At 40.8% G+C, this 10213-nt stretch overlaps 1 protein-coding gene across 1 annotated transcript; it reads right to left on the reverse strand.

Annotated features, from left to right (window-relative positions):
• Positions 1-8890: 8890 nt before the first annotated feature.
• LOC122732236 (40S ribosomal protein S20-like) lies at positions 8891-9376 on the reverse strand. Its single transcript, XM_043972335.1, has one exon. The coding sequence runs from the start codon at positions 9374-9376 to the stop codon at positions 8891-8893; it is 486 nt and encodes a 161-aa protein (XP_043828270.1).
• Between the last annotated feature and the right edge of the window lie 837 nt (positions 9377-10213).

Raw genomic sequence — 10213 nt, forward strand, 5'->3', positions numbered from 1 at the left:
TGTGTTCAGAGGATGATGCCAGGAACTAGAAGACATTAAAGTTTAGATAGCATACTGTCAGTATGGGGAAGGAGTAAGACAGAAACACACGTTACCATAATACAGACTAGAGGCCTACTCCTGGGGAGGGGCAAATCCCCACCGTTCTCCCCAGCTTGTTTTTGTACACTTGTTTTTATATTTTTAAATAAAATTTAATTGTATTTAATTTTTTTCTTCTTGATTTAATATTTTTTTCTTTAGCAAAGCAATGAGGGCCAAGCATCTTGCCCAGGGTCACAGCTAGCAAGTGTCAAGTATCTGAGGCCGGACCTGAACTCAGGTACTCTTGAATCCAGGGCTGGTGCCTCATCCACTGCGCCACCTAGCTGCCCCTTATATACATTTTAAACAAAGGCATGTAAAGAATTTTGAAGAGAAAGGTGTACAAAACCAAGCTTGTTCTTTGGGATACAGACCTGGTAGTGGTATTGCTGGGTTTAAGGGTATGTATGGTTTTATAGCCTTTTGGGCATAGTTCCAAATTGCTCTCCAGAATGGTTGGATCAGCATACAACTTCACCAACAATGCATTAGTGTTTTAATTTTCCCATATGCCCTCCAACATTTATCATTTTTCTTTTCTGTCATATTAGCCAATGGTATGTGGCGGAAGCTCAGAATTGTTTTAATTTACATTTCTCTAATTAATAATGATTTAGAGCATTTTTCTACATGACTATATGAAAACTTTGTTGTTTTTTTCTTGGTGGGACAATGAGTTAAGTGACTTGCCCAGGGTCATACAGCTAGTAAGTGTCAAGTGTCTGAGGCCAAATTTGAACTCAGGTCCTCCTGAATCCAGGGCCAGTGTTTTATCTACTATGCCACCTAGCTGTCTCCCAAAACTTTGATTTTTAAATATTAAAACAGTATGTTTATATCCTTTATCAATCAAGGAATGGCTCTTATTTCCATAAATTTGACTCAGTTTCCTGTATATTTGAAAAATAAAGTCTTTATCAGAGAAACTTGCTATAAACTTTTTTCACAGTAATGATTACTACCATTATTTCCATTCTATTTCCCCCATTTATCCTACTCTATCTCCTTTCACTCTTTCCATTATCAGAAGTGTTTTGCTTCTGATTTTTACCTCCCTCAATCTGCCCTCCCTTCTATCACACCCCCCCCCATTATCCCCTTCTCCTCCTACTTTCCTGTAGGACTTATTCTAGATTTCTCACCCAATTGAGCATGTTTGTTATTCCCTCTTTGAGACAATTCTGATGAAAGTTAGATTCATCTTTCCTCCCCTTCTCCCATCTTCCCTTCCATGATAACATCTCTTTCTGGCCTCTTTTATGTGAGATAATTCACCCCATTCTACCTCACCCTTCCCTCTTCTCCCAGTGCATTCTTTTTCCCCTTAATTTTCTTTTTTTATATAATTACCCCATAATATTCAACTCACACCCATGCCCTCTGTCTAAATATACTCCATCTAACTACCCTAATAATGAGAAAGCTTTTAGGAGTCACAAGTATAATTTTCCAATGTAGGAATGAAAACAGTTTAACCTTATTGAATACCTTGTGATTTCTCTTTCTTGTTTACCTTTTTATTGTTCTTTTGAGTGTTGTATTTGAAAGTAAAATTTTCTATTCAGCTCAGATTAGGCATGCTTGAAAGTCCTCAAGTTCATTGAATGTCTATTTTTCCCCCTTGAAGGATTATACTCAGTTTTTCTAGGTAGGGGATTCTTGGTTGTAATCCTGGCTCCTTTGCCCCTGGAATTTCATATTCTAAGCTCTCCAATCCTTTAATGTAAAAACTGCTAAATCTTGTGTCATCCTGACTGTGACTTCACAAAACTTGAATTGTTTCTTTTTGGCTGCTTTCAATATTTTCTCCTTGACCTGGGAGCTCTGTAATTTGGACATAATATTCCTAGTGTGTCAAGATAATGGAATGTGGTAGATGAGGAGATTTAGCAGATACTTAGGGGCCCACCTGGAGATTGATTTAAACTGATTGAATTGGATAAGGTGACTGACTGCTGACTGGCTTACTTCCAGTTAACTAGATTGTAAGCACACCTGGCTGGTACTTAAGAGGGTACTTAAGAGGATATTGTTCTCAGAAGCTAAAAACTTATTGAGACCACCTTCGGGTCCAGTGAACCAATGAATTTGAATGACGCTAGCCAATCAGCTTGAAGAAACTCCCATTTCTGGGAGGGGGACATGAAGGAGGAAGCGGATGCTGGTGAGAGAGTCCCTCCTCTTTTGGTGTGAGACATTGGCTTGGTGGTAGAGGACTTCAGAAGTGGGAGGTTTAGGAAGGCGAGGATTTCCAGGCTATAAGAAATCTGTTCTCAATCTTTCTCTTTCTTTTACTCTCTTTCAATAAGCCCTTAAAAAACCTAAACTTGTTTATCAATGATTTTAGTCACTTTCCCTCCAAAACTGGGGGAACAGATTAGAACCCACATTTAGAATTTTAAATTACACACTAGAATTTTTCATTTTGAGATCTCTTTCAGGAAGTGATTGGTGGATTCTTTCAATTTCTATTTTATCCTCTGGTTCCAGAATACCAGGGAAATTTTTCTTAATGATTTCTTGGAAGATGCTGTCCAGTCTCTTTATTTTTATCATGGCTTTCAGGTAGGTAGTCCAACAATTCTTAAATTATCTCTCCTGTATCTATTTTCCAGGTCAGTTTTTTTTTTCAATGAGATATTTCACATTTTCTTCTAGTTTTTCATTCTTTTGGTTTTGTATGTTTCTTTATGTCTCACAAAGTCATTAGCTTCCACTTGCTGAATTCTAATTTTTAAGGAATTATTTTCTTCAGTGAGCTTTTGGGCCTCCTTTTCCATTTGGCCAATTCTACTTTTTAAGGAGTTTTTCTTGTTGTTGTTGTTGTTGTTCAGTGGATTTTTGTGTCTCTTCTAACCAAGCTGTTGACTCCTTTTTCATGATTTTCTTTTATCACTCTCATTTCTTTTCCCATTTTCCCTCTACCTTTCTTATTTAATTTTCAAAATCCTTTTGAGCTCTTCCATGGCCTGAGACCAATTCATATTTTTCTTGGAGGCTTTGGCTGTAGGAGCTTTGAGTTTGTTATCTTCTTCTGAGGGTGTGTTTTGATCTTCCTTGTCAGCATAGTAACTTTCTATGGTTAGAATTTTTTCTGTTTTTTGCTCATTTTCCAAGCCAATTTCTTGGCTTTTAAGTCTTTGCTACAGTAGGGCTCTACTTCTAGGGTTGAGGCTTCATTGTTCCAAGCTTCAGAGGTTTTGTACAGCTGTTTTCAGAGATACTTCTGGGGACCTGTAAGTTTTCAGTGCTTCCAAGGTGGTATGATCTAAGACCTAGCTTCTTAAACTGTGGGTCATAATGCCACATGGGGTTATAGCTTTGGGTTCCAATTTTTTATCTGTCTTTCCCTCCCTCCCCTCTCCCCAACCTCAGGTGGAAAACAATCACCTTATGGCACTATTTAAAGGCATTTGGAGGGGTTTTGGAGAGAGCTCAGGTGAGTCACTGCCTTTTCTCTGCCATCTTGGCTCCACCACATGTGGGCATGGGGGGTGTAGGGAGGACAGCATAGGGAACTTTTTGAGCAAAAGTATTGTGTCATTATGTATGTTCTGGGGGCAACAGTTAAATGTAGAATAAGGGATACATGAGAAAAGGCCAGGAAAGAAGGACTTTGAGTATCAATCAGGCAATGGAATTTGAACTTTATCTCATAACTAATAAAGAATCCCTAAAGATTTTTGAGAAAACATGGGAATGATCAAATCTATGCAGTCGGGCAGTAGCCAATTGGCTATTGGGATAAAGAGATAAAAAAAAATACATGAAAGAACAAACATTATTAAGTGAACAGAATATCGAGTAAAGACTATCAGAAATTGATCAGAAAAATAGATGGGGGGGGGCTTCCACATAGTATAATTTTCAAATTATACTATAAAATGTTAATTAACAAAATTATTTGATTTATACAAAAACCAGCTGTAGGGTAGTATATGAAGTGCATGTATGTGGGGAAGTAGATAGTTTTGTTTTTTCATGTAGGCTTTTGTGGTTATTCAGTTGTTCCAGTTGTGTCTGACTCTTTGTGACCCCATTGGGGGTTTTCTTGGCTGAGACACTGGAGTGCTTTGCCATTTCATTCTCCAGCTCGTTTTCCAGATGAGAAACTGAGGCAAACAGGGTGAAGTGACTTGCCCAGGGTCACACAGCTAGTGTTTGAAGTCAGATTTGAACTCAAGTCTTCCTGACTTTGGGCCCAGCACTCTGTCTACTGTGGTACCTAGCTGCTCATTCTTAATAAATGCTTATTGTTATTTTCATTTGGGTATTTTAGTGTATGTTCTTGATGGATTGTAATGTGTTTCTATTGTCTGAGAAACAGACCAACTTGGAAAGATCTATTGCCAGGTGATGAGTTTTTCAATCATACCATATCTCAAACACTGTTTTCTAATCATAGAGTCATACACACAGAGAGCTTCAGGAGTTGGAAGGAACCTTATTAGTCCACCAGTCCAACCCATGCTGGGAAAAAACATCTCCAATGTAACACATAAGAGAAATGTATGCTTGTGTTTGAAGACCTCAAGTGAGAAGGCATCCAGAATTTCCCAAGGCAAACAAACCATTTTGCTTTTGGATGTTGATAGGAACTTTTTTGAGCAAATCTTATTGCAAGGAAGGTTTTCCTGATGCCCAGCCTAAATGTTCTTCTTTGTAATTTGTATTCATTCAGCCCTCTGGGACCAACGAAGCCAAGCCTAATCACTGTCCCACATGACAGTGTTTTCAGCAGAAGAATTACCAAGCCCCCCTCACCGTGTCCAGTCCTTAATGTAGCTCGCTCCACCATCACCCAGTCCACAGCTTTCTATCTTTTCAGTAGAACTAAGCCTCTGTACAAGAAAGGTCATAATTTGTGTCTATGGAGGCAGTGCTTCCTCGTTCTGTTTTAGTTACAAGTATATGAATTCTTGGTTTTGTTGATGCTAAATTTAGAGTAAAAACAAAATTAATTGGTTGGATAGCAGCCAACCTGGATTGGCCTCTAAATGCCAATGAACTGTATGTTTGCAAAAGACCTGAACCTTTCCTGCCATCTTTATCAAATGAAATAATATTTGTAAAGTGCTTAGCACAGTTCCCAGCACATAGTGGGCATTCTATAAATGCTCATTCCCTTCTCTCCCTTCTACATCCCAACAGTCTCAAATAAACAGAGACATTCCTCCTGACTGGGCCCAAACTAGATTAAATTTGACTGTAAAATATTTAACAAAATAAATAAAAATACAAAACATGGATAATACTACATTTTAAAACTAAGTTATCATTGTGGCCTACAAGGATTCTTATGTACAATTTAGTGGCTTTGTGCACTTAGGTACAAATTTGAGTTTGACCCCGCTGCTCAGATGGAGAAGGCATAAGGCTAAGACTGTTTCTGCTACAGCGTTGGGTTATGGTCCATGGCCAAAGGCCAAAGTAATACAGCAGCTTAGAAGGAGCTCAGGCACACCAACACCTATCCCTGTATTTGCAACGAGTTAGCACCTGCTCCCCAAACTTGATCTATTCTTGATTTGTTTCAAGTGGAGCCAAGAGGATCAGGACTTAATTAGTGGTGATATGTCTCTTATGATGATCGGTTCAATCCAGATCCCCCCTGGAGGCACGGATTTGTCTCTATTTGGAATTCCCATGCTTGCTGGGCGGCTTGTGTTTTCAGTTATCTGGCAGGCCCCTCTCGGCTCCTTCAGCTTCTTCATAGGAACACTCCTTGTGGTGAAGAAGGAGGAGGCTTCGGGGCCTGGAGAATGGGGGAGGCATGTCCCAGCAGTTTTGCCCTCTGCCAAATCTGGCCAGGCTCAGAGTTGCCTCTCCTACCTATTCTCAAAAAATGGGGTTAAATACCCATGGAAGAAGTCTCTAGTGAAGTGAGAAACCCCAATGGAGTCATCTTGCCTTGTTGAGAGAAGAGTCAGCAAGGTGTCGGGCAGCCCATGTTTGCAGATGGGCTTTGAGCTGCAGCAGCAAAGTTTTTGTTGCATTTTTTCTCCTTCTCCAAAGGAAAACGCCCCATGTTCAGCACCAGCTTAAAGCCAAAATAACATGTTTTGGCAATTATCAAATGACAATTAGGGTCTCTACTCATTGAAAGCATCCTTCCATGCAGATTATGTTTTGGAACTAAAACACTAAACCACATCTGAGTGAAAATAGAGGAAATGAACAAAAGGGTGACAGGGAAGTGAGAGCCAGAGAGCTGAAGGTTTAGAGATGGGAGGAAGGGAGAGGAAGAGGGGGAGGGACATAAATGGGGGAAAGGCTATTTGGCCAAAGCTAAACAAGGACTGGTAGACTAACCACTTCTGCAGGCCTCACTCTAGCCTTGGCTTGATTCCACGGGAAGATACCAGGTCCACAGAATTACTTGCTCCTCTAAATTCTACCTCTTTCTCTCTGAAAGAAAGTGATATTTCATCAGCCCCCAAAGTGGTTCCAAAGCTGGCCTTAAGATGGAGGAATCAAAGGGAAGGCATTGTTTTCATATTCCATGGCCCCAGCTTCACTTTCCTCATGCCATGCAAAATAAGAAAGAGTCCAGTCATTGGGAAACTACTAGAAGTTAGGGTGAAAATCTCTGAGGGCTGATGGTGAAGGGGTGGGCATAGGAAGGGGTACAAGAGGAAGAAAAGGAAATACTTCTTTCCTTCAACCTCAGGGAATATAACATTGCTGGGTCTAGAGAGAGCATTCAGACAACAGCTAATGATGTGTCTAAGGCTAGTTCATGATATTACTACAGAACTAGCAGCCACATCATGGTGGATGGAGGGTTAGATCTGGGTTCAAGTCTAAATCTTAATGCATATTAACTGGGTGACCACAGACAAATTAATTATCCCATCAGCACTCTGAGCATCTCTCAAAGACCAGAATTGATAAGGTATGAACTTGCATAGATAGAGGTAGTCCATCTGTCACCTGAGAACTCCTTATACCTAAATGTTTAACAACCAGCTTTCCAGAAGAAAAAAACATATATTTGATATACTTTAAAGTTTAATCTGCCTCATTCACATTTTCTCCATCATTTTCTGAAATCTAGACAAGCAACAAAACAATAAATCAAGCCTGGTTTGTAGCATTTGCCAATTTCTGAGGCGGAAATGATCACACTGAAAATTTAACAATTGGCTCTCGTGAGCTCTTTGTAGTTGGTGCCAGCAAGGGTGTCTTGCCTGCCTATATCAGTGAAATCATAAGTTCCTGTACTTAATCCCATGCAGAACTCCAGAGTGGTGGAACCAAATCCTAATAAGGCAGTATCCTGCTGTTTTTGGTGGTCCTAGAATCTCACCCATTTTACCCCATCCCATGTCTGCTTCATGTTGCCACCATACCAACTGGATAGGTGTTGATGGTGGCAGGGAATCATTCTTACTCCTTACCAGAGCAACAGTATCGTTTAAATGAAACTACATCATAGAGACACATGGTCTTAAAGTATTCTGGTTCAATGGATTCCATTGAACAGGGATCTCCTCCATGACATCCTTGATAAGCTGACATCTAGTTTTTTCTTTGGGGCAGCTAGGTGGCTCAGTGGAAAGAGTGTCAGGCCTGGAGTTAGTTATCTTCATGAGCTGAAATCCAGTCTCAGACACTTACTACCTGGGTAACCCTGGGAATGGCCACTTCAGGCCCTTAGTTACCTCATCTGTAAAATGAGCTGGAGAAGGTAGTGGCAAACCACTCCAGGATCTTTGTAAAAAAATAAAGCCCCAAATGGGGCCATGAAGAGTTGGACATGACTGAACAATAAGACCTCTTGTGATAGGGAACTTTCCAAGTCAGCCTATTCCAGTTTCATATTATTAGAAATTTGTTATTATTATTAGATTAAATTATATCTATTAGAATTTTCCCCTATATTAAGGAATCCTGCCTCTCTAAACCTTACACTCATTGCTTCCAGTCCTGCCCTTTGGGGGCAGACATTAAGTGGAAAGGGAATAAGCATTTGTGTAGTGTTTACCATGAGTTAACCCCGAGGAAAAATCGGGAGTTGGAGTCCCTTAGGCAGTTGGATGTTGGACATCACATCCCTCTGGCAACTCTTGCGGTGGCACCGGTGCCAAACTTTATTGGCTCTGCCTCTCCTTTGGATCCACCAATGTCACAGAGAGGGAAAACCTGCTGCATGGGCAACAGCTTGTTTTCCATATTGATCTGCCCAGGACAGCACCCTGGAGAGGACACTCCAGCTACTCCTCATGGGGTAGATACAACATGGGATGCGGCAGTTACTGGTTATAAGTCACTCAGGAGCTGCGGCTCCCATATCGTACTGCACAGCCACACTGGCCTGTGGCTCTTCAAGGCACTGATCCATGGTTGTCCGCAACTGGTGGAGGCCTATTACTACTACTACTACCATGTGTCAGGCACTGGTGCCAAGCACCTTACAAATGTGATCTCATTTGATCTTCACAACAGCCCTTTGAGGGAAGTACTGTTATTACCCCCATTTTACAGTTGAGGAGACTGGTGCTGGAAGAGGTTAAGGGACTTGCCCAGGCTCACAAGACTAGAAAGTGCCTGAATCTGGATTTGAACTCGGGTCTTCCTGACTCTAATCCTAGCTTTCTATCAAGTGTGTCACCTAACAGTCTAAGGCATAAGGCTGATTAACCCCCTTCCATATGACAGTCCTTCAAACCAATTCTTGTATCTCCCTTCACCTTGCCCTTCTCTCCCATTCATCACATCAACATCTTCTCTTCTATGGGATAACCATGCCCAGTTCTTTCTTTTTTTTAATAGTTGCAATCAATTTATTAAAAGAGATGATTGATTAGGCATCTGCAATGGTGACTTCACTTTCTACACCTGGTTCAATGCTGATAGAAGTGATCTGCTTCACAATTTCAGAAGGACTGTGCAAATCAATAAGACGTTTGTGGATTCTCATCTGGAAGCGATCCCAAGTCTTAGAACCTTCACCGCAAGGAGTTTTTCTAGTTGTAATTCGAAGTGTCTTGGTGGGCATTCGAACAGGTCCCTTCACTTTCAATTCCTTTTCTTTGGCTCCTCTAATCAGGTCCACACACATCTTCTCGAGTGACTTCACGTTGCAGCTAGTGAGGCTGATCCTGATCCAGTGAATGGCCACTTCAGGCTCCACAAGCATCTTGCCAGTGTCCTCAAATGCCAGGAACTGCTGACTCCAAGCAGCTGTGGCGATGGATGGTACCCTCACCAAAGAGCTCCCAGTTCTTTCTAAAGATTTTAAACCCCCAAATTTGCCAACATCCTTCCTAAAACATGAAACTCTAGACATACTGTGAGGGCCGTGTGCCTATAACAGCTTTCATGAGATAGTGACGTCTTTGCACTTGTCTGGGATTGTCTGCTTCGTGTTTTTTCTTATTCCTCTGCTACTTACTATGATGACAGCTAGCATTTATATAGAACTTTGCAGATAAGATTTCATTTGACCATTACAACAGCTGTAGGAGGAAATTGAGGCAGATAAAGGTTAAATGACTTGTCCCCACAGCTAGTAAGCAAGCAGCTGAGCCAAGATTTGAACTCAGGGCTTTCTGACTCTAGGCCCAGTGCTATATATTCCATTATTTATTTGTTGATCTTAGACAATGTGCCTGGAATAGTATAAATTAGGATAGTTTAGGTGTCATTTCCTCAAGATCATACCACGAAAGTCACTTTTTAGGGGTTCATCAGGAATCCCTATAGAAAATAAGCCATTGGAAGGGGAGTGTTTGACATCCTAGCAAGAGAACATCCTGGCTTCATATCCCCTTTGAGGGAGAAAAACTTTTTTTCCTTATTTTTGGTCTTAGTTGTTTTATGGTACTCTTTGTTTGAGGCATTTGGGAGAGACCCTTTAAAGCATGACCCCAGAGGAACTTTGTTGTACAAAGAATTATATTTTGAGGATGAAATGTAAGCCTCAGGATCATAAAGCCACAGGAAGTCTGGACCCTCAAAAAATTTTAAGCCTGGATTTCACTGATATAGGGAACTTCTCAATGAAAAAACTCTCACTACCAATGTAGATTAGCGACTGTTCTGCAGCTGATGAACTTCTAGAGAACTGTGCTGTGACTCAGAACTTTGATCGCATCTCTGTGTAAAGGACCTGCCCAGGAGCAGA

This window comes from Dromiciops gliroides, chromosome 6 (genome assembly GCF_019393635.1).
Source record: "Dromiciops gliroides isolate mDroGli1 chromosome 6, mDroGli1.pri, whole genome shotgun sequence".
Lineage (NCBI taxonomy): Eukaryota > Metazoa > Chordata > Mammalia > Microbiotheria > Microbiotheriidae > Dromiciops > Dromiciops gliroides.

Bases quoted from the DNA above. Each gene is read 5' to 3' on its own strand.
- LOC122732236 (XM_043972335.1), bottom strand. From the start codon at position 9,376: ATGTCTAGAGTTTCATGTTTTAGGAAGGATGTTGGCAAATTTGGGGGT.